The sequence below is a fragment of the Podarcis muralis genome, chromosome 16 (assembly GCF_964188315.1).
Source record: "Podarcis muralis chromosome 16, rPodMur119.hap1.1, whole genome shotgun sequence".
In the NCBI taxonomy this organism is placed as follows: domain Eukaryota; kingdom Metazoa; phylum Chordata; class Lepidosauria; order Squamata; family Lacertidae; genus Podarcis; species Podarcis muralis.
Window position 1 is genome coordinate 20,040,642 of NC_135670.1, and position 25,421 is coordinate 20,066,062.

A 25,421-nucleotide genomic window follows, 5' to 3' on the forward strand; every position below is an offset into this window, starting at 1 on the left:
TGGGACTAAGTATTGAACCTGCCACTGGCTGAGGTGTGGGGAAATGGCAGGAAAGAGAATGCTCTGCCTCAGTCTCACATCATATCTCCCCTATCCCGCACACCTAAATTCCACCTGCCCGTGCCCCCCCCCCCTAATTTGCTGGTGGAAAAAATAGAGGGGTTTGTTCATTAAATGCACACGTGAGTAAGAGTGTCAAGTTTGTTGCAAGAATGGCAGAAAAGGGCTTAATGCTATTCTAGGCTGCATCAACAGAAGTACAGTGTCCAGATCAAGGGAAGTCATAGTCCCACTCTGTTCTGCTTTGGTCAGACCACACCTGGAATACACTAGTGGCCAAAATTGTGGAAGCCTTTTGGAAAAAGTGTATTTCTGAGGTTTGATGGCTCATAACACCACTTTCTTTTGGAGTAATACCATAAAATTATATATCAAATGAAAGATGACCCCTGACTGCCTCTCTAAAGCAGGGTTCCTCAAACTCGGCCCTCCATATGTTTTTGGCCTACAGCTCCCATGTTCCCTAGCTAGCAGGACCAGTGGTCAGGGATGATGGGATTGCCAAGTACTTGCAGTTATATTATATATTATTATGGTGGTGATTATTGTTGTTTATTTTTATTATTTTGTTTACCTGACATTTTCCGAAGGTAACATTAAAATTATTTGGCTTTCTGAAAGCGGTTTATGTGTTTCTTCATCAGAGGTAGATTTACCAAGCTAAACGTTGTCCAGCCACAAAAATAATAGTAGGTTTAGATTCCTCACGCCCAAAATCATATTTTTAAGACCCTTCACTGAAGAAATGCGCAAATATTAGGTTTCACCCCCTAAAGTGAGACACCCCAGTGGCAACTGCAGGAAAGGCTGAGAACATTCCCTGCCTGAAACTCTGGGGGGCTGCAGAGCTGGATGGACCAAGAGTCTGGCTCAATGGCAGGCAGCTTCCTACATTCCTATATCCTTTCAGTTGTACAGCTTTGCCTTTTGTAGGCTGCCTTCCCTTCGCTTAAAGGCAGCATTAAAAAGTTTTAAATAAATGAAAAGAACAAATCATCACCTGATCCCCGGTTACTCGTAAGTGAACTTGATTGATTGCAAGAAGGCTTATTTACAAGTGTTCGTGAGTTGGTAGCTTTTGTGACTCGGTGGCAGTGAACATCAAACTGTTTGCAGGGTTTTGTATGTTCTAATTTCCTTTATAAACCAGCCGAACTAAGCCCCAATGGGAGAACTATACATTTGCAGAGAACGTGACTTGTACATTCCATGGTGGAGGATATGAGAGGTATGCAGGAGGTACCTTAACGTTATGGCAAGTTTTCATCCCATCTTATCCCAGCAGTCATCTACTGGGTTTCATAGCCAAGAGTAGATTCGAACCTGGGTCCCCTTAGTCCAGTGGTGGCCAAACTCAGCTGTTTTGGGACTACAATTCCCATCATCCCTGACCGCTGGTCCTGTTAGCTAGGGATGATGGGAGTTGTAGTCCCAAAACAGCTGGAGGGCCAAGTTTGGCCATCACTGCCTTAGTCCTAGTCCAACACTAACCATAGCATAGATCTGAAGAAGTCCATGGAAGCTTGTCAATGTGACTCCTCCTGTTGTTGTTGTTGTTTAGTCGTTTAGTCGTGTCCGACTCTTCGTGACCCCATGGACCAGAGCACGCCAGGCACTCCTGCCTTCCACTGCCTCCCGCAGTTTGGTCAGACATGCTGGTAGCTTCAAGAACACTGTCCAGACATCTCGTCCTCTGTTGTCCCCTTCTCCTTGTGCCCTCCATCTTTCCCAACATCAGGGTCTTTTCCAGGGAGTCTTCTCTTCTCATTAGGTGGCCAAAGTATTGGAGCCTCAGCTCCTCCTGTTATATTTCTGTTATATTTCTCCACACACCCCACCCTGCACAGTATTTCCACCCCCCCTGCACAATATTTATTACATTTTAAACTTGCCCTTCTCTAAAGGAGCCGTGGGGTAGATTAAGACAGTGGTTCCCTAAGTGGATAGGGACGTGAGTGACGCTGTGGGTAAAACCTCAGCGCCTAGGACTTGCCGATCGCATGGTCGGCGGTTCGAATCCCCGCGGCGAGGTGAGCTCCCATCTTTCGGTCCCAGCTCCTGCCCACCTAGCAGTTCGAAAGCACCCTTAAGTACAAGTAGATAAATAGGTACCGCTTTATAGCGGGGAGGTAAATGGCGTTTCCGTGTGCTGCGCTGGTGCTGGCTTGCCAGAGCAGCTTCATCACGCTGGCCACGTGACCCGGAAGTGTCTCCGGACAGTGCTGGCCCCCGGCCTCTTAAGTGAGATGGGCGCACAACCCTAGAGTCGGACACGACTGGCCCGTACGGGCAGGGGTACCTTTCCCTTTCCCTTTGTGGATAGTACTGTCCCCTGGGGTGGGGGGAGCGGGATTGCCTAGGCAGGTGCCAAGAGGCAAGGGGCAGACTGTGAAAAGCTGGTATCACAGGAACAAGTGCATCAGTGTTGTTGAATTAATTAAACTAAATTGATTTAATTGGATTCCAAATAAACGTGCAATTCATTGTTGCTGTTTAGAATTTTATTGTGTCATTATCTTCCTTAGTGAGTCATGCAAACCACTAATGCTTTAGGGGGCACTGGGGATGAATTTATGGAACCGTGGGGGGGGGGTGTCCTGAAAAAGTTTGGGAATCACTGGTATAATAAATAATGGAAGGCCCAAGATCATACAATATGGTTTGTCGCTGTGTGGGGATTTGAATTGGAGTCTCCCTGTTCTAAGGTGACACCAGCACCATATTTAGGGTGGTGCGGGCGGTTTCTCTCTTCCCCCGTCCCCTGGGTGCCAAGCTGGTGCAGGACTCAGGAGATCCATAATTGAGAAGATCCATTTTGGGGCACCAAATGTTGGCCTTACATGAGGCACCATATTACGAAAGATTACCAAAGTCCACCCTGGGTGACTTAACCTGGCAGTAAAACCCCCCTGCTGAACATTCAGCAGGACTTACTTGTGTTAAAAGAAGTGGCGAAGAGTGTCAGGATGAGACCTGGGAGGTCCAGATTTATATCCTCGTGAAGCTTGTCATACTGGTTGACTTTCGGCCAGTCGCAACAGTGGTACCTCGGGTTAAGTACTTAATTTGTTCTGGAGGTCCGTTCTTAACCTGAAACTGTTCTTAACCTGAAGCACCACTTTAGCTAATGGGGCCTCCTGCTGCCGCCACGCCGCTGCTGCGCGATTTCTGTTCTCATCCTGAAGCAAAGTTCTTAACCCGAGGTACTATTTCTGGGTTAGTGGAGTCTGTAACCTGAAGCGTCTGTAACCTGAGGTACCACTGTATCTCTCTCGATCCGGCCTACCTGTCTTGCAAGGTGGCAAATGAGGAAAACACTATATATTTGTCATTGGTTTTGGGGGGTTTTTACTGAAAAATTGTTACAGGTGGTTGTGGGGATCCCAGATTCCACCGCTGTCAGTTCACGCTGATAGTACAATAACTATCAATAAATCTGTCTTAGTTTACACATATAGAGTAATATATGCCCACCAAATGTACAAAGAGATAGCCAAGTGAAGTGCAAACGCTGTCTTGTTTTAGCTGCGTGCTGAAAACTTTTCTGTTCCGCCAAGCCTATGCAGACACACAATTTAATTAGCTACCTTTGTTTTTAACAGCAGAGGTTTTATGTCTGTTTGGGTGTGGATTTTAGCCATGCTTTATCTTTATATTTGGAGAACATTTGGGTCAAGCGGTTTATAATTTTTCTCGGCAGATGAAGAGGAGATGTTATATAGATGCGAATGATTCAGTAGGATCCACAGGCTTGATATATGTTGTTCTAAGTGCCCCAGAAGCAGAAAACTTGTGCAATAATAATAATAACAACAGTTCATTAGTCATTGAGTGTGCATCGCACTTGACAGAGGGCTGAGAACTTACAATAAAACTTGACACAGTGGAAAAAACAAGGTGGTAAACAAGGAAGCAATATGCAACTGTTTCAGTTATACACCTTCTCAGACTTGGTTACAATTACTGTACAAGTTGTTACATACCATAAACTGCTCTTAGGCTTATATCTCCAGCACTGGTTATATACTACACCACATCCCTTCTCAACTCACTGTGTACATATACATTTAAATTATATTACTGCCCCCTGCCAAAATCCTGGGAATTTCAGTTTATCCCACGCAGAACTACAACTCCCAGCACCCACAACAAACTACAGTTCCCAGTATTCTTTTTAATGGGGATAAACTTTAAAATATGGTGTGTACATGGAGGCTTTTCTGTGTCCCGTCTTGATTTGCTGGCTGCGAAAACACCACACATTTAAAGCACCCCACAAATCTTGGGAACTGTAGTCTATCCCTCACAAAACTACATCATAACAAACTACAGTTCACAGGACTCTCCCTTTTTGAGGGGTGCTTTAAGGAGATCCTGTGTGGTATAGTGGTTAGAACATGAAGCTGGGGGACAGGGTTCAAATCCCCACTCAGCCATGAAGCTCACTGGGAGACCTTGGGCCAGTCACTGCCTCTCAGCTTGACCTACCTTGCTGGGATGTTGTGGGGATTAAATGAGGGAGAGAACACGGTATTCCAACTGAGAGGAAAAGGTGGGATATAAATGAATAAGTTTATGTATGTATACATCCAGAGAGAGCCTACTGACACTTCTGCACATTCTGCTACAGTGTGATGGGAGAAATGGGCATTACTGCTGCCTCTCTTGTCACTACCTTTGTTTATCTCTCACAAACTACAACTTCCAGTACCCTTAAAACACTAAAGTTCCCTGGAGTGTGGGAGTGTTGTGGTTTTTTGTGGGGGGGAGCCAGGGCCGGATTTAGGTTTGATGAGGCCCTAAGCTACGGAAGGTAATGGGGCCCTTTATATGTCCAGCTGTCCTTTGTCAACAATAAATTGTCACTGTTTTCTGTGCTGAATATATGCTATACGGTAATTTATGGACCTAATAGGTATCTAAAGCCATTTTATTTGTTTTTTTATCTTATATTTTGGAAAAGTACATCCAGTTTTTTCCCCTTTAATTTTTTGGGGGGCCTCCAAGAGAGTGGGGCCCTAAGCTATAGCTTATTTAGCTTCTACATAAATCCAGCACTGGGGGGGGGGGAGCATTATTTTAGTATATGGTGTGTACACAGTCAGAGAGAGAAAGAGTAAGAGTCCTCTGTAGCTTCTTCACTGTCATCTATACTGAGGTAGCGTGGGTAGTACTACTGCTTCTGCCATCACCTTCATTCATTCACCACTTTATCCTTCACCAAACTACAACTCCCGGTGCCTGCAACAAACTACAGTTCCCATTTTTTCGGTGTGTGTGTGTGTGCTTTAAATGTATAGTGTGCACTCATCCAGAGAAAAAAGAACACCCACAGCATCTTCTGCACATTTTATCCCCCCACCAAACTACAAGTCCCAGCACCTGCTACAAACTACAGCTTCCAAGATAAATGTGTGTGTTTTTTAAACGCCCGTGCATTCAGAAGGAGAGAGCCCCCTGCGCCTTCTGCACTACAGCAAGGTCGGTGCGTCGGTCCTGCTACCTTACTTCTATGGCTAGTTTATTCCTCACCGAACTACACCTCCCTGAACAAACTACACTTCCCATTTTCACCTTTTCGGGCGAGTGGGAAAACGTGGTTCGCGTGTTTGGTGTGTCCCTGTACCCAGGCGCCTGCTGCAACTTCTGCGCATTCCACTACAGCAAGGTAGTGCCGGCCAGGCAGGGGTTACTTACGGCTGCCTCTCCTGCCGCCGCCGCTCTCTAGTCACTCCAGCTCCGCAGCGCCCCTAGCGGCGGCCGAGGCGAAGGGGAGCGCTTCGTAACAGCGCGCGGGCGCGCCTGAGAGAGGAGAGCCGCCGCTCTTCTCATTCTCCCTCCCTCCTCTCCCTCCCCTTTCCCCGTCCAGCCGGGAGGCCTGTCCCACGTGGGCCACGCTGGGCCAATGGCGAGGCGCGGTGCTCCTGGCGGCCGCCATTGCTGTCAGAGCCCTGAGCTGAGGCGAGAGGGCTGTATGTGAGCGTGTGTGTGTGTGTGTGTGTGTACATATCTCTATGTACGTTTGAGGCGGCGCTGAGGGAGGAGGGGGGGAAAGCTCCCCGCCGCCGCCGCCGCTGAGGAGAAGAAGAAAAGGAAGAGGAGGAGGAGGGGTGAAAAAATAGAGAGGGGGGGCCAAAAAAGGAGGAGGGAGACTGGTCGGTCGCGCGCACGAACGGGACCGCGCTTCGACTAATATCCCGGTGACGACTGCGACGACGACGACGGCGAGGAGCCGGGGCGTGTGTGAGGGAACGAGAAGGAAGCGGGAGGCCCCGTCCTCCTCCGCCCTCCTCCTCCTCCTCCGCCCGTGAAGAAGGAGGACCCACCCGGCGCCGCCGCCGCCGCCTCCTCACATCTCGTCACACCCTCCTCCGCCGCCGCCGCCGCCGCCGCACTCCGCTTGCCGCCGCCCGCGCCGATCTTCCTCGTTTCTTTTTTTGTGTGCGTGTGTGTTTTGTTTTTCTGCCTGGCGAAGCGGCGGGCGCCGAGGAGAAGGAAGGCGAGCGAGAGAGCCCGGCCTCGCCCGCGCTGTGTGGCCGGGGTGGGCGAGGCGGCTGAGCGGCGTCTCTCCTCCTTCCTCCGTCTCTCCTCGGAAGAAGCGCGGAGGGAGGGGGGGAGGCCTTGAAAAGAGAGCGGCGGCGGCGGCGCCCCCCCTCGTCTCCACCGGCCGGCCGGGCCCGCCCACCTCGGCCTTCCTGAGACCCCCCTCTCCTCCTCCCTCCCCTCCTCCTCCTTCCTCCTCCTCCTCAGACATGCCCCGCTCTGGAGGCCGGGCTCGCCGAGGAGGATCATGACTGCGGTGGCGAACGGGGCGAGCCTGGAGGACTGTCACTCCAACCTCTTCTCCCTGGTGAGTGGCCTTCCTTATCCTTCTTGTTATTTGTGCCTTCAACAATGCGACCCTAAGCCGGGGCTACTCGGGAGCAAGCCCAGGCGCTGCGGGGAGGAAACGCTGGAGGATCCGGCGGTGCTGACTTCCCTGCGCTGCTTGAGGAGCTGGAGCCTGCAGCCCGCTGGGCGCTTGACCACCACTCGCACCCCATCGGGGGTGGGTTGGGTGGGGATGAGGCCCACCCGAGCCAAAGCAAAGGAGAAAAATGATAGGGTTTGTAGCAGAGTTAGGATCGCAAGTAGCCTCATGCTGAAGCCTGCGACCCTGTGGGCACTCAGTCCACCTGGGGGTAAGGCCCACGGAGCTCAGGTGGCCAGGCTGAAACAAAGAGAAAACGCCGTTTGTTGTCATTTCCTGCGTGCACACAGGGGTTTTGTTAGGATGGCAGCCGGCTGAGCTTGCAATCCCGTAGGCATTTAACCTCTTGCGGCGGCGGGAAAAGAGAGGTAAAGGCCCACGGAGCTGAGAGGCAGCCGTTCTAGAAGCAGGGAGGAAATGTCGTGGGGCTGATTTCCTGGGGTAAATAGGGTTGCAGCCAGAGGCCCTTAACCTGGGAGCCAAATGTAGAAGCTGCCATGCTAAAACGCGCCTCCTTACTCCCTGGCGAGTGGGGTTAGGGCTTTGCAGTCTTGGGCACTTGGGGGGGCAAACCTCTTATATGGGAGGCCGCCATCCTAAAGCACACTTCCTTGGGAGCAAGGCCTGCTTGGATGTAGGCTTTGCTGATGGGTAAACTGCTTCCGTTTGTGCACGTTCATGGGGATGTCAGCTTGCTTCCTGGGTGTGCTTGGACGGCGGCCTTATTGTGCCACCCTGTGCATGCTTTCCTCGGAAGTATGCCGTTGTGCTCGCCGGGAGCAGCTCCTAAGAGAATCGCAGCTCCATGCTACGCTAAGCAAGGGTTGTTTTCCCCTCTTCTCTCCGCCTATGGACTAGCGGCCTTGCATTGCAATCCTGTGCTCTGTGTTCAGCCTAGGCCAAGTACAAACGTGCGTATAAGCAGCTTTGCCGCCTTTCCGCGGGATCCTAGGCATAGCTGCTCGCAAGCTGGCCTTCCCGTGTTGCTGAGCGGGCATTTCGGCTTTCAGATTCGCAGCGTGACCCTTGCGGTGGTCTGCCAGTTGGGCTTGCTCCCGTGGCAAGCGTGCCTGGGATTGTTGCAAGCCTGAAGGCAGGAAGGGGAGGAGGGTGAGAGTCTGACAAGAGGCAGGGGACGCTGCGAGGCCTGCTTGCTGCTGTTGCTAATGTTTTCCTGCCTTCCGCTGACCCGCTCCCGGCAGCAACTTTCTCGGCCTTTATAGCCTGGGTGTCAAGGCAGTCCTTGGCCCCGACTGCTCTTCCCGCCCCGCTTCCACTCGCCCGCCCCTCTTTCTTGCAAAGGGACTCGCGCAGGGGGAACTGCCGCTTTGCAGCGCCCCCTCCTCTCTCCGTGTTTCCCCTCCGTCTGGTAAGCGGAAAAAGAGTGGAGGCCGGTGGAAGGAAGGCTGACTCTGCTGTCCTGCAAAACAGTTCACGCGCTTGGAGCTGGCTGCGCCTCCTCCCTTTTCTCAGCGCTATGCAAAACAGAGGAGGATTCTCACCCGGGACCCCCGGCAGAAGTCGGCGTGGCTGAGTGAGGAGAGGGGGTGGGAGGAAAACAATGCACCCCCTCCCCTTGCCAGCCAAAACTACAGCTTTTGCTTGGCGTAGGTTCCTGTGTGGTGCTCCGTCTTCCCACATTCAACCACCACCTCCTCCTCCTCCTGCGGCTGGTAATTGACAACTTTCACTCTGTTACTTGGATTGTGTAACTTGATATGAATGGAGCTGTAAGGGTCAGCTGTTCAGACTGGCAGCTACCTATGGATCTTTTCAGAGAAAGTCAGCTGAACTTGAAAAAGACCAACATTTGTTTCAGGACCAGGTCGTTGATGTTTTCAATCGTTATGCTTTTCTGGCAGGCAGGTGAAAAAGAAGTCTTGGGGTGGGTCTTTTGCCTGGTCAGCTGTCTTCGAGGGAAGTGGGTTTACTTAGGGCATGTGCTTGTTTACATCTGCAATTGTTAATTAGTAGCACAAGTTAAAGTAAGTCGAGTGTGAGAAGAGGAGTGCTGAGTATTGCAAGTAGCTCAGAGCAGTGTATCATCTTAATGTGGACTGGAGTTGCAAAAAAGAATGATTATGTTTATTAGAATCAAGGACCTCTGGGTTGCTTATTTCATGGTTTTAAGCTGTTTGGATTGTACAGCAATCTGTTCTAGCTCCCAACAGCAGCACTATACCGCCCCAATTTTATAATAAATAATAAAAGAAAAAAAGTGGGATTGGTGGAAAGAGTTAAGAACAGAGAGATATGGAGAAATAGTCATTATTCTTTTATTTACCAGATTTGTAGATAGCCCTTCATAGGGTGATCCCAGGGCAATAGCCAACATGTTACAAAATGTGCAATAATGTAAAATGATATATTAATTAAAAGCAATCATTAAAAAAACCCAATCAATAAAAAAAATAACAGCATGAGAAAATATAAAGCTTTAACAACTAATTTACCCCCAAATGCCTGGGAGAATAAAAGCATTTCACTTGGCAGAAGAAATGCGTAAGAGTTTCCACCCAACTAAGCCTAGGGGAAGGGAAATGATTCAGTCCCACATTGCAGGTTGGGGTTAATAGGTGGGTGCCAAACCTAAAAAGGCTGAAGTTCAGTCTATATACCCAACATGTGTATTGGAGTTTTTCTAATGTCACTAAATGCTCTATATAACTAGTCCCTGCAGTAGTGTGATACCCTTTATTGCTGCTGCCCTTATATCTCTGCCTGATTGTCCTAGAGATAACTGCTTGTGCCTTTAAATAAATATAACTGATATGTCTCTCCGCCATGCATTAGGAAATAGAGATCCTTCTGTTGTCTTTTTAAAGTGGTGGGATGATGTAACTAATGTTTGTTGATTGTAGTTTAAATTATGTAAATCAGTTGGGCTTGCTTGATGTTCCTCAAATTTTTGATACAAATTTAGGAGAGATATATTGTTTAAAATTGCTTTCTTGCTAATATTTTTTATAATAATAATAATAATAATAATAATAATAATAATAATAATAATAAAAAATAATTAATAATAATAATTTAATATCTATACCCCGCCCATCTGGCTGGGTTTCCCCAGCCACTCTGGGCGGCTGCCAACCGAATATTAAAAACACAATACAGCATTAAACATTAAAAACTTCCCTAAACAGGGCTGCCTTCAGATGTCTTTTAAAAGTAAGATAGTTGCTTATTGCCTTGACATCTGATGGGAGGGTGTTCCACAGGGCAAGCGCCACTACCGAGAAGGCCCTCTGCCTGCTTCCCTGTAACCTGACTTCTTGCAGTGAGGGAACCGCCAGAAGGCCCTCGGCGCTGGACCTCAAGGTCATGTCTGAATGATGGGGGTGGAGACATTCCTTCAGGTCAGCACCAACACTTTGAATTGTGCTCGGAAACATACTGGGAGCCATTGCAGATCTCTCAGGACCGGTGTTACTTTGTATGGGCAGCAGATAGGACTGCCAGTGAGTGAATTGTGTAGATCAGGGGTCAGCAGCCTTTTTCAGCCGTGGGCCAGTCCACCATCCCTCAGACCATGTGGCGGGCCAGACTATATTTTGGGGAAAAAAATGAACGAATTCCTATGTCCCACAAATAACCCAGAGATGCATTTTAAATAAAAGGACACTTTCTACTCATGTAAAAACACGCTGATTCCCGGACTGTGGGCCGGATTAGGAAGGCGATTGGGCCGCATCTGGCCCCCGGGCCCTAGGTTGCCTACCCCGGTGTAGATCTTGCATTCAGTACAGGAATGAAGTCTAGTTCTTTTTCTACTAAATTAGTATGGCTGGGAAGCTAAAGATCATCAGAGTGACTGGGTGTGTACACATGCAGATGTGTATGTGTTCATAGCAGGACATCTGAGTAGAATCAGTTAAGTTTTAAAAGATGATACTCTGGCCCCTCTCTTTTTTAAAAAAAGTCCACATGAATTCACAGGCACTTCTACATAAAATGTGAAAGTATATCTCGTCGTTTGAAAGTTGTCTGTATAGTCATTGGGGCTCAATTCCATGTAATGAGTTGTCTCTGTGAGAAGAATATATTTCTGCTTTTGCAGTGATACTTGAACTTCCTCTTCCCTCTTCTCCCCTGTGAACCCTTAAAATGTGCTTTGGAGGGACCCTCAGGAGCAAATTTTAGAGTGCAAGAGGGGAAGAAGAAGAAGGTGAAGTCCCATTGCATTAGAAGAAGAAGCCCACTCATGCATTTTTTATTCTGTCCAATATGCTTAGATCTGGGGTGCCAACATTATTTACAATATTGAATTTATATCTCATCCTTCTACCCAATTGGAGGGTATCAATGCCACAGTCTGATTCTATGCATTCTCTTAGGTACTCTTACTGGGCACAATGGGGCCTACCTCCTATTAATTCAGGATTACAGCCTGAAAAAGTGTAGTGTGCATCAGACTTAAGACTTTTTTCTCCCACATGCTTATTGGTCTTATAATGATAATGATAATAATGTTATTATTTGTACCCCACCCAACTTATTGGGTTGCCCCAGCACAATAAAAATACTTTATATTTTAAAATGCTAATGGATTAAAATAACGTTGCCCAATTTATTTAAAAAGTGGTCTTGCTTTCAACAATGCCTCAAATTGCATTGTTCTAGAATTTGTGTTTAAACCCACCTTTGTCATGAATGAATGCAAGTGATGCGATTGCTGCAATGTGACTAATTTGAAAAGGGTTCATCCTCTTACTGATTAAATATATCCCTGTCTCATGCATCTCTACCCAGAAGCAAGTCTCGCATATTCTTTGCTAAGTATGCATTAGATTGCCATTATACACTTTTTTGTTGTACAAGAATCCTGCCCATATTACACAAAGCAATGTTTGTCTCTTAACCTTGGCGAAGTTTTTTTTTTAATTGAACAGATATTGAGCATATGGAAACAAAGAACAATCATGCTGCAGTTGCTAAATCTGAGGGGTTTCTGTATAAGCAAGCATATGGTTTCTGCCACCATGGGGTAAACACAGTAATGGACTCTTAACTTGAGCAGAGAACATCAAAACTTGTATGTTTGTCTAGTTTTTATTGCACTACATTTGTGTGTGAGTGTTTTCATAACAAGGATCTGATGATTCACAATAATGTGTTTCAATACATCACTTATGGTATTGTTGACATATATGAAATAATAGAAAATATAGTGAAAACTATGAAGTACTTCATAAATGTTAATTTGTTAGGGTTTCTTTTATAATTTAAAAATGAGATCAGAATACTTAACATTTACCCAAAAGCCAAACTTTATAAAGGTTAAAGCTACCCTGGATTGTATAATAAAAAAGATACCCTCAATGCTTGATTGATTTCTAAATAACACAGGTTTATAATAGAGAATGGATTTCTCATTGCTCACAAAGTATTTCCAGAGTGCAGGAGACTCCTTGTGCCTGGGAAGTTGTCCCCGCTGCCTCCTTTGGGACCTATGTGGTTAATTTTACTAAGCATTTTTAAAAACGTGATATTTTGTCCTTTTGTTCAAGAGCCAACTTTAAAGGAGTATTATGAAAAGGCAGCCTGTTTCTATGAAGATGAACAGGAATGATTATGTGATTGGAACATTCAGGACCTGATGTTTTTAATGTACTGATTTGTGCATAGTTAATACACTTTCACAGAAAGATACAAACTTGAGGGAAATCCCCCCCCCCCGAGATTCTTAGAGTAGATCTACACCATACATTTAAATCACTTGACTTCTCCCAGAGTATCCAAGGAACTGCAGTCCTCCTCAGAACTACAATTCCAAGCTCCCTTAACAGATTACAGTTCCCACTTGCTTTAAATTACTTGTTTTAAATATGTGTTAGATGAACTTTGGCTGTGTGGTGTGGATCGGCTCTCAGTTAGGTTATGCTGGGATTTTTTCTTCCTACTGAAATAGAGTGCCTTTTCAAATGCTGATTTTTTGTAATCTCAAACCACGTGACTGATATTGTTCGGATGATTTTTTTAGGTTCTGATTTTCACTTCTCGATTCATACCATTATCACCACCAGTACATAGTATTTCTTATTAAATGGGCAGCACCAGCTCTTCCTTCAGGCAACTCAGTGCTTATATGCTTTTTCTGTGAAAATGCAAAAGATTTGTGGGTTATATGATGATCTGATTGTTTCAGATGAAATGCAGATATTTCCATTGATTCCTTATACTTAACTGATATGCTGTGTAAAACATACTTTTATGTAGCACACTCTTGTTAAAAGCTTGGTATAGTGTCTGATACTTTTACTGTTCTTAGCCGATAACACTTCCAGTCTTTTACTGCAATCCTGATTACAGACAAGTTCTTGCTGATCTGTGGGATTTCACAATCCTAACTCTTCAGCATTGCAGCATATGCCTTCTTTGTTTGGTAGGAAACAGTTTTATGTAGCACTAGACTTGTCAGTTCTGTTCCTTTGATCTCAGCTTGGAAACTACAGGCAATACTTGTTTTGCGTGGGGGTTCCCTTCCAGACCCCTACACGCATCGGTGGAGCACATGTAAGCTCTCTCTGCCCCTTTTCATTACATCTTTACGACGTTTTGGGGCTACTTCAGGATTTGGTACCGTTCACGTGTGCACGGTCACACATCATTTTGATGCGCCTAAATCAGTTGTTGCCTGTATTGAGAATGAGTTCAGTTTAAAAATTACATTGAGGATGCATTATTGAGACCATATTTATGTCTCATCTGTGGAACTTGGTGCTGCAGACTTTAGTTGCATGAATAAAGGACAATAAATTACCTGTTTACCTATGTCAAAATGTAAGCTGACATCTTTAAATTTCATTTCTTCATAGATCTAATGAATATGAAATATCCATGCTATAGTAAGAGGTGTTAAGATCCCTTTGCAAGTGACGTAATATTAAAAGCCTTTTGCCTGTATCTTAAGAGTGGTTCCTGCAATAGAGACTCAGTGGGGAGGGTTTTGTAAAAATGTCTACACACTGGAAATGAGGAAATAATACTTTTATTTTTGCTTTTGGGTGAATCAGTGGTGACTGTTCTGTTGTTCAACTGAAAGCATGGTTCTCATCAAAAATTTGATTGCAGGCTAGGAGCATAGAGCCAAGTGTGAGGTGGACATCTGAAGGAGGCATAAAGAATTGACTGGTGGTGCTCAGCCCTTTTCTATAACTGTGTTCCTTTAAGACACCTCTCCAATGTTCTCAAAATGTTTCAGACAACCAACTCCCATCAGCTGCTGGTAGCATGCCCAGCATAATTCTATCTGCCCTGGCATCATACAGCTGTGCTGCATGGCGCTGATGAGAGTTGTCCAAAACAACTTGGAGGGGCACCATGTTTGTCTCAGCTGCTTTAGGTGTAGAAAAAGCACCTTCCTTATCATAGGTAATGAAGAATGTTTGAAGTAGGAATTTGGATACAGTCCTTGCCTACTCAACTGAAGGGCTGTAACTCCCTGGGTAGTGCATCTGCTTTGTATGCAGAAGGTCCCAGTTAAATCCCCAATGACATTTCTAGGTGGGCTGGGGGATTATCATGGAGAGCTGCTGGCAGTCGGAGCAGACCAAACTGAGCTAGATGAGCTAGCAACTTATTCTGTAAGAATTATGTGTTTACTTTGATATTGTTGCATTCTATTGAGGTTTCTCTTCCCAGCTGTGAATTTCTAGGGATGTGGGAAAACACTTCTTTTCTCCTTCCTTTTGAGTGGATTATTGGTGGAGCAGAGACAAATATTTATTTCGCGTCTTGCTGGGACAAGGAGTGGGGATTCTAGTTTGTTACTTTCTCCTCCCACCCTGTTGATTTTGACAAGTTTGTTTGTTTATTTTTAATAAACAAAATATACCCCTCTCTTCACCAGGTGGGTTTCAAAACAACTTGCAACAATGAAATGAAAAATATACAAAATTTTAAAATGTAAATTAAACCTCCCAAATGTATTTAGTTGTAACTGAACCTCCCAAATGTATTTATTAGGAATTAGAAGACTATATATATTCAGCTTAATTGAAAAATTCCATAAGCGGTGTACATAAAACAATATCAAACAATAATCTATAATGTGGGGGACAGAGGTGCCTGGCATGCTCTGGTCCATGGGGTCACGAAGAGTCGGTCACGACTAAACGACTAAACAACAAAAATCTATAATGTACAGATACACTAAGCAACATTTCAAAACAAATATAACTGAAGTGTATGTGCAGAGATAGGCCTGCTGAAATATCTTTTTAGGCAGACACAGGTGTTACCACAGTTTGAAAAAAGTTTTTTTATTATTTTTTATTATGGTGGTTGCCATTGACTTACAAAAATTTATACTTGTGTGATTCATTTTATTAATTACTTGGTGATACACGATGCAGACCTAAAATACCCAGTGAATTTTGATAGCTTAGTTAGCAGGACCATTTTATACCAGGCTCTTGATAAAAGTTTTGCTGCCGTGCTTCAGGTTGCTCTTCCTGGTGAGAGTGCAGATGCCCATGTACGAGCTGGCAGGGTTGAGTTCCCTCTTGGACTGTCACAGGTGCCTGGCAATGTTGTTAGAGAAATTGATTCAGGTTTCCCAGGGCAAGGATCAAGAGCTCCTTGGCACAGGGAAAAGTGGGGAATATAGCAGACTCTTCCTCTTTAGTATAAGATCAGCAGAGATCTAGTGGGGAATGGGTTTCAGGAGAGGTCTCCCTGGGAGAATTGGGGCAGGCACCTAGTAAGGTTATCTTTTGTTGCATATCCATCTGCTCCATGACAACTTGAGATACATGATCCAGTAGGTTTTGTTCTAGTTGAGTCTACTGATAACTTGTCTTGATGTTGTGGTAGTTTTATGGAAACTATTCTGAATGAAATTAGATAAGGATTTCCCCACTTCTTTCAGTATACTGTGCTGCTGACCAGGATTGTTTTTGCAGGTGGCTTCTGTTCTGTTTCATTCTCTTTTGGAAGGCAATTTATATTAATGTGTGACTTTAAAAACCTGAAGTAGGCGAAGAGAAACAATTTAACAAACTTCTTATCTGCACCTCTCACCTTGTCTTGTTGCCTTGTCCCTCCTGCCACTGTTGAATTCTTTTGGGCACATGAATAAGGAATTCTGAGCCAGGAGGGTTGTAAGCTTATGATACTATCTGTGAGAGCAAGTATCATGTTGCTAGTGTCAAATTTGTTTGGTTCCTGCATTCCTGATCTGTGTTGACCTCTGAAAACACTGCACTGCAACATTTCACTAAGCTGAGTTAATGAGAATTTAGCCATTTCGTCAGGATACCCCAGACAGGGCAGTGTTTTCCAGATGTTTACTTAAGGGTGCATGATGGAAGAAAATCTCATTGGCTGTTTGTTTTTATGACTTAGAGAATTATTTGTGACTGAAGTGTTAGCGTTCAGGGACTCAGTAGCTTTTATCTGAAATCATTTTTGGATTTCAGATTGTGTGCAAGTAACCTAAGCTTTAATCAGAGCTAAACTAATTTACTCTGTGCATTAAATCTAGCAACATGTGATAGTGTTTTAATGCTGCCACTGACTGATCTTTTGACAGCTTCTTAATAGTCTCCGTAGCTAAAGAATATGATTTTGCTTAATGATGGTGCCTTGTTTTTAAGATATTGGCAATAATTCCATATGTATATGTGCATCCTACTAACCCATGTACTCATATGTGATGCATATATGTATATGGTATATGGCCATTGTCAATTTCCTCTTAATCTTTATCAACTTTCATACTACTTTTTACAAAGGTCATCTGCTGGAATTGCAGTGTGCAAAAATGTTGTCTGCTGGAATTGTTGTGTGCTTACTAGAGGTGTGGACTTTGTGATAGAATTCAAAATTGGAATAGGTTTCTGGAGAACTTTGTAACAAAGCCCGATTGGGGATAATAAATGTAAATGTTGTGATAACGTACATGCAATCCATGTACTGAGATGGGTTTTTTTATGTGAGGGACTGATACTTTATGGTACAAAAGAGCTTATTACCTCTTTGAGAGGATGACTGCATCATGTAACCACATAACAAGCATAAGATGCCATTGGTTGCTTCTTAAACAGTTCTTGTGTGTATGATCAGGCACTAACTTTGCAGGATGTATGGTGCCCTGGCTACTTGCCCATTTCTCTGCATTGAGGCCACAGCCTTAAATGAATATATCAAACAAATGAAGGCTGCAATCCTAAACACATTTCCTAGAAAGAAAGCCCCATTGAACACAATAGTACTTACTTCTCAGTAAACCTAAATAGGATTGCACTGAACACTGTTTAAAGCTTGAAGCAGCATTCTTGGCACACTGGAATAATGTTATACCTCATTTTTCCTGCTTCTTTCATGCAGCTCAGCAGTGTTGCCGCTCAGTAGGAGTCTTTCCCTGATGGCATCATTGTGCCTCAGGGAATAGTATATACGCAATTCTATTTTTAGGGAGAGGGTTATAAGTTGTGATCTTAAAGGATTTAAAAAACCCTACTTGCCTATATGCTTATCTGTATGCTCCTTGGCTTGACATAGTGGAACTCCCCTAGGATGCAGCTTTTGAAAAAAACCTCAGTTCTCTTTTGTCATTCTTTAGGCCACAGGACACCCTGGTCTTCTTTTATCTCTCTCCTCCCTTTATGGTGATAGCTTTGAGCACTTATACTGAATAGAAGAGAGGAGCACTATTCTCTCTCTCTCTCTCTCTCTGTGTGTGTGTGTGTGTGTATCTATGTGTGGGATGGGCAGAAAGTAGATCAGGATCTGCTGGTATATTTCTGGTAGATTGGCGAGGTTTTCCGGCTCCATATTGTTTAAAAATAGCAATAGCAAAACAACTTTTGCCACCTAAAACTAGACAGAAGAAATGAAGAAAGCTAAGCAGGAGTGTGAGATAGGACTGGGATCTCATTTCAGTGTTCATGCTGAAGACCAAATCCAAGGCTCACAATGCACTCAGGGATTTTACATGGAAAAAATACGAGAGACATTACACATACTTCTGTAAATCAAGAAAATCTTTAATTAAAAAAAATAAAATAACAATGCACTCAGGGTACCTTGAAACAACATTAGTGCTAATGACTTTTGCACCTTGTTACCTTGCATTTTTTTTTGCATCTGTATTTTGTAAAAAAAAGTTAAGCCTGATGAATGCTCCCATTATGATGCATATATAATTAGCTCAGGGGTTGTCAACATTTTTGAACAAGTGGGCACGCTTCAAGTGCTATGGGGTCCAGTTTGAAAATGGCTACCGTGGGGGTGTGGCATAACACAAAATGGCTGCCGTGGCATAACACAAAGTCCTGATTGTGGAGATGATAATGATGATGATTACTTATTCAACTTATATACCACCCTATACCTGGAGGTCTCAGGGCGATTCACAACAAGACCACAACATATAAAATCAAACCAAAAGCAATACCCCCCCCCCCCCCCACATTCTGAAAGGGTGTTGGATGTCAATAAGATCAACCAAAGGCCTGGTTAAAAAGGAACATTTTTGTCTGGTGCCTAAAGGTGTATAATGAAGGCGCCAGGAGAACTTCCCTGGGGAGAGCATTCCATAGACGGGGAGCCACTGAAGAGAAGGCCTGTTCTTCTCTTGCCACCCTCTGGGCCTCTTGAGGAGGAGATAGAGGTGTTAAAGGCACATGAGCACTGTTCCCCCTCATGCCAGTCCTACACCCAAGCCTAGGCTGCTATCCTGTGCCCATTAACTCCATTAAACATAAAGAGGCTTCTTTCTGAAGTAGATATATATACAATTTTACTGTAAGTTAGCTATGTAGTGAATTCTTAATGAGTTCCTGGACATCACCTCCTGCACAGCAGGCGACATGGCTCATTGCAGAGTTTTCACATTGTGCGTTTGACATTCTTTTTAATATTCACCCACACTTGATTGCTTAGTAGTATTTGCAGAAAATAACATCTTGTGTGTACCTGATCTCAGATGAACCACCCCACAGGAAAGATGCATCCCGGTTGCTAGGAAAAAAGGAAGAGCAAACTAGGGAGATTCCAAAGACTACTAGAAAATAAAACAGAAGCAGGAAATGTGCTCTAAAGAGGAGGGGAAAACAAAAGCTTTTTGGGAATCCAGGGATTCTTATTGCCTGATGTCCGACTCACTTATCAATCACAGATCTGACTTCACACATTGGCTGAAAACACTGGCAGGTGGGAGCAGCCAGGCTGGCTTATTTTGCAGAAACCGCTTCAAAGTGTACCCACACAGTTTGCTTCATAACCTCTTTTTTTTTGTAGTGCTAGTGGCTTCCTTTTTTATTTTTTAATTTTTTTAAAAAGCAGGCTGTCATGGTTGTTGAGTTGGTGCCCCCCCCCCTCGAGTTAACATATGGTAGAACAGTTCTCAGGCTCTCTTGTATCAAATTTGGTTGATGTGGAATGTAACTTTGACCTAATTACTATATTACAGTAGAATTTTTTTCTGCGTTGAAAAAGAGTTCTAGAAAAAGATGCTGGAATGCTGTGCAATTCTAGTTTTCTTTTGAAAATGCAGTCTTAAGTGCATGTCGGACTCGGAGCCATTTCCTGGATCATTGCCAATGCAGCAGTTCCCCCCTCCCCCATTTCTAAAGGTTATATAAAGTCTTCTTACTGTAGTTCTGTTGTGTTGATGTCTCTAACATCAGTTCGCTAGATGGATTCCAGTCTCAAAATGCATAATTGAGCACAACCAGCAGTAGCACATGTTGGGTTTGTCTGTTTGGGATCACTCATGGAAACCTCTGGAATTTAAGTGCATGGTCAAGCACTTAGCTGTTGTTAGATTGATATCCTAGGGACCATAGGCCAGGCAGGCTCTAATGTGTATTCTTGCATTTCTAGTTTTTCTGATAAAATGTGAACTGAAAACATTCTCTTTTGTGGCACTGCATGATGAGATGATTGCAATTCTTGGAGCTAAGTATTGCTACAGAAAATACAATTTCCTTTCTCCTAAAAGTTGTGTAATAGCTAGCCATCTTGCTACATGCAAATGCCTAAAAATGGCAAGAGAGCAGAGGTGTAGGGAATTATCAGGAGATCAAACACTGAGCCACTTGCAGCCCTTCCCTGTGATGGTGTGGGTGTGGAAGTGGGAGGAAACATTTTTTTTAAAGTTCTTTGAGGACAGCAGATTTAATTGTGTGTTACTCCTGCTAATTTCATGCAGAACCACAACATTTAGGTATAGTTCTGATTTGCAGCACACTCTTTCAGCTGAAACTGGTGACTTTTTAATTTTTATTGTTGTTGTCGGTGGTATTGTGGTAGATCTATTGATAATTTTTAAAATAACTGACCTAGTCCATCTAATTGTGAATTTTCAAATTAATAATAGTATTTGAGTAAAGCTGTACTGTATAGCAAAATGTCACCCAATATAGAGAACACTTTTAAAATCAGTTACAAGATTTTAAAATCAGTGTACTATATCTGATTAATGAACAAATTATTACAGCCCTACTTTTTTCGTTTCCACCCTTATTAAACTGAAACTGAGGACAAATAATGTTTTCACTGTCTGGAAATCCTGTAGGAGCATAGCGCCTTATACCAAGTTCATCCATCTGTCTCATTATTGTCTTCACTCACTGGCTGTAGCTTTCCAGGGTTTCAGATGGGAATCTTTTCCAGCCCTTTTAACTACAGGCTAGGATTGAACCTGGGACCTTTTACATGCAAAGCATATGCTCTTCCACTGAGCTATGGCTTTCTTCTCACTGTGTTTACAAAGGTAACGTGATGCTGGTGATGTGCAATTTGTGTGTACTGTATGTACTCGAGTGTAGGCCGAGCTCCTGACAGTTTTCTCCCTCACAAAAAGGAGGGTGCGTGCAGAGTGCTTGTGCAGATTGGGCATCTGCAGGCATCAACTGTGTGATGCATTACTTTTTATGTATAGCGGGATATGCACAAATTCCTACCTCTTTCCACTGTATATACTAGTGTAAACTTTAACTTTTATTGTGCAAAATGCTTTTTAAAAAATGCCATATCAAAGTAGTAACTTTCTCTGCTTCTGGCTGTTTGTATGGTTTGGAAACTGTCTTTGTCACCTGGGTGTCCAGGAATCTGAAATACTACTTCAGCTAACGCAGGGCTAGCACCTTAAGCATAGAAATAATTGTCCAGTTCAGTATTCAGTGACTTCATTAAATCCAAGTCAGGTCAAATGGCAAGGCCAGGATGCAGAAATTATGGTTGATCTCGGTAGCCAGCTATTACTTTCTGTTAGCCAGCTGTTAAGTTCAGTTCCATCCTGATAGCAACATTACATGTATTGCCAAAACGCATACCAATTTTATCTGATGGAATGAAGTTATGTATAATAATGTGGGTTGATAACTACATGAGCATTTAATATGAAATTCACTTTATGTGTTTCCTTTCTCCCTTTAAAGGCTGCATATTTATTATATACAGTATTTGTATTTGAAGCTCAAATATTACACTGACATTTTTGGGTACATAACTCAAAATGTGGGGAAAGTGTAGTGTCTGGCCAGCATTGACGGTTTGAGTTTCTTGTCTAAACATTTTATTTCAACACTGAGTAAGGAATTCTACCCTTTTCCAGAAGTAGAAGACTTGTGACATCCTGCATCAAGCAGCAGATTGGATCTAGTGATTTACAACCCCCCCCCCCCCAATTCTAATTCTGTCTTAGAGATGTACCCCTTTTTGTGGCGTGGCTTCATTGGTTATAGTATACTTTTCAGTAGCCATTTTCTAAGCTAGATCATTGAAACTCTGTCCACAGGGGTTGGAAAAGCTGTAATTTTGAGCTGTATTCTTTCTTCAGTTTTTCTTATGAAACCAGATTTTAATGTACTTCATTCAAGTCTCTCAAAATTGCCTCCATTTGTGTGTGTGTGTGTGTGTGTGTGTGTGTGTGTGTGTGTGTGTGTAAAAGTCTGTTCAGAAGAAAAAAATAATCTGTAAAATTTCTGTCTACAAACTTTGGCAGCTCCACAACTTTCTTCTAGGTTTCAGTACTATGCATACTTACCTGGAAGTAAGCATTGCTGCCTGAGTAAGCATGCATTTGATCAGGCTGTAAAACGCGCTGAGCATTTGCTTAACAAAACTCTTTTCTGCCAGCTGTAATACTATTTTTCCACTTATAATAACCAGCTAAATGATCTATCAAAGAAGTCCTGCTGTTTCAAAATGCTTGCTTTGTTCATTTTGTTTCATAACCATAACCATAAGAAAATAATACATATAAAATTACTGCAGTAAATATGCTGCTAAGTACATATGATAAACCAAGCAGTAATAAAGTCAGCATGTTGTTGCAGCATAGAAAACATATGGTTGTATCTTATCATTAAAGTTAATATTCCTGAAGTTTATGAACAGATTCAATAAATCTGTTAGTTTATATATATATATATATATATATATATAAGATACCATTGTCATTTACAGTGTGATATCCCTTTTTTTTAATGCTGTTCTAAAATTTCAGGGATGGGTGTAATTTTCAGATTCTAAATCTGTAGTGTCTACTTATCCTGCTAAGTACTTTTTATGATATTTCCTTAATTCTCCCTAACACTTCATCTCCAAAGCCTTTGCATATCTGAACAAACCTTAACACTCTATCTCCAACACTTACCTGTCACATTTGTGTATATTTTACTACAGTAAGGTGCCATTAATAAATGTTTAATAAATTAATAAATTTATATATATTTCAAATTAGCACTAATCAGCCTAATTGACACATTGTTAAATATCCGAATCTACTCTTCTTCAGGTATTTTGTTGTTTAAAAATCTTTACCTCCCCACACCTGCAGGCCTGAATCCAAAATCATTGTATATATTTTACTCAGTGCTTTTTTCTGGGGGGTACGCATACCCCTAAACATTTTGTGAATCTTAAGTTTGGCCTCATTGAGGGGCAGTATTTCAATATGAATAGGAAAATGAGAGTACCCCTAAACATTTTTTTAAAGAAAAAAAGCACTGATTTTACTTATGAGATTAGGACAACAGAACAAGTTCTTCGGCGAATGCTTTAAACTGGTAGGAGTCTTGTTACAAAATAGGGAGAAATAGCCTGCCCTGCACGTTTCTTCACCTTTCTCTGTGGGGTTTGCATATTCAGCTGCCAAACCCTTCCCCACTGTAGAAACTGCTAGCTTTTGTGGGGCTAAAATGAAGGCTGTACAAAGATAATTGTCACATATTTTACTCCACCCACTTTTGCCTCTGCCCCTGGCATGTGTCAGCTAGAAGGTTGCCTGTGAGGGAATGTAGCCATTGGACTGAAAATGACCCCCTCCTCTGTTTTGTAGCAAGTACGGGCTGAGGAAATGCTCACCTGGGGATACCCTCCCTGCTAGGCCCAGTTAGCAAAGCTAACTTGTGCGACCGTCCAGTACACCTTGAGAGTGACTTTCCCAGCTTCCTGTTTCCCCACACCTGTAGAATTTATGCGTATGATCCAAGCAGTAGGACCTTGGAAACTTGCCTGAGTTGGGTGGAGCAGTTCCTCTGGTGTCCCGACAAGTTCACTGGTTTGCATTGCACAATAAGCTGTCGTTTCAACTACTGTATTTGCTTTTTTCCTCAGTCCACTCTATCTGGAGCGTGGAACAAATGCCTCTAAAGACACTTCAATTCAGAGGGATTAAATGATAAGATTATGATGATGATGATGATTAAAATTAGAACAGCCCAGAGCCCTTCTTACAGAATTCTAATATTCACATGATTTTACAGATCTGGTCTCTAAAGTACATAGTAAGCTCATTGTAGTTCTATTTTTAGAAAAAGTGGGTTTTGTTGAAAAGGTCAGTATACACTACTTACAATGATAATTTTAAAAATATAAAATGGTAATGAAACCTTAAACTCTACTTGCCAGATGATTGGTGAACTCTTCGCTTCAAAATCGTATAATATTTTCTAAGGCAGTTGTTACTTAATGAGTTGGTTGTGCCTATGTGAAATCTGTTTACCTGGTAGGAAGCTTAAGCATCCAGACTCTTTCAAGTAAAGTTTGGAAATAGTTCAGTTCTGTTTGAAGGCTCGTAAAAATGCTTCCAGTAGCAATTGATTAAAGTTTAATGCCCACAGTCCTGCAAAGTTTTGTTTGGCTGTTGTTCCTGGCGAGTAGCCTGCTTCTAGTTTTCATGCCCATTCTTTGTCACCCAGTCAGCCATTGCTATAAATTTGATAACTGTTTTGAACTTAAATACACTTACAAGCACTTATAGAGCGCTGTCAAATTATTTGTCATTTTGCCAAACGCCTTAACAAATACTTTGTCTTACAAGCAGGCATTTTAGTGTTAACAGGGACATGAACTGCTTTGTCAGGTGTGCCGATACTTTAGCCGATTCTGAAACTGGTTTCTCCTTGCCCTGGGGCTGGTTTAGTTCCTGAGATGCACTGGCTTGCATCCAAAGAACCACACACACACACACACACACACACACACACACACACACACACACACAAAGAGAGAGAGAGAGAGAGAGAGAGAGATAAAGAGAGAGAGATAGATAATATTACCACTGTTCCATAAGTTGGCCCACAAGGACTTCCACAGTGTAGTGGATGTTGCTTTGCATGAGAAACATGAATGAAGAAGATACAGGTCGTGGAGTAGAAACTCTAGTGGACCATAAAAAGGTCTGAGAAAAAGAAATGTGGAAAGGGAACAAATTCCCTTTTATTTGGGATCACTTCTCTGATTAAACGTTTGCCTTTCAAGTTAGAAACAAATTTTCTGTGAGGAGAAGAGTACGTATGCTTTTCTGGGCAATGTGCTTGAATGTGTGGATAATGTGCAACTGCGGGAATTATTGAATGAGATTGAAAATCTGATCTCGATCCATTTTAGTTTGATTTCAGGCTTGTGTTTGCCTTGATTGTCCTTTTGGATGACTCCTTATGCCCAGTGGAGGACAGGAAAAGTGTGTGTGTGTGTGTGTGTGTGTGTGTGTGTGTGTGTGTAGAGAGAGAGAGAGAGAAAAGAAGAAAGCAATCTTTTTGTAACCTTAAGCGATGCAGCTGAAGTGTGAAATAGAATCTGAACACTGCACAATGCTGTTTTCCATTCTTCTTTCCAGTGTTGCTCCTTCCTGCACTTAGCCCAGGCCTGCCATCACAAAAATAGGTAATAAGCACAAACTAAGGGCAGGAATGATTGTTACTGGGTGGACAACAGCAGTGTATATATTTCTCAGGTGAAGAGGAAATATGTTTGTCTGGTAGGTAGTGTGTGAATATTCATGTTTGAGAAATGATCAGTTTGGTTTTTTCATTCACACAGTTATATCTTAAATACAGCCATAGACTTACCTGTTCCCTATTTAACCTATTTATTATAGAAAGGAAAATATCATTTACATTTAAAAAAAAATCTATTCTAAGAAAACCCCTCC

The 25,421-nt window shown here is 43.2% G+C and overlaps 1 protein-coding gene across 1 annotated transcript in view; it reads left to right on the top strand.

Moving 5' to 3' along the window:
* Positions 1-6,015: 6,015 nt before the first annotated feature.
* The window catches only part of MED13L (mediator complex subunit 13L), a 165,770-nt gene continuing 146,364 nt past the window's right edge, over positions 6,016-25,421 (top strand). The window contains exon 1 of the mRNA XM_028711063.2: positions 6,016-6,910. Within this exon, the coding sequence (XP_028566896.2) occupies positions 6,851-6,910 (60 nt within the window). The 5' untranslated portion in view covers positions 6,016-6,850. The remainder of the gene's footprint in view (positions 6,911-25,421) is intronic.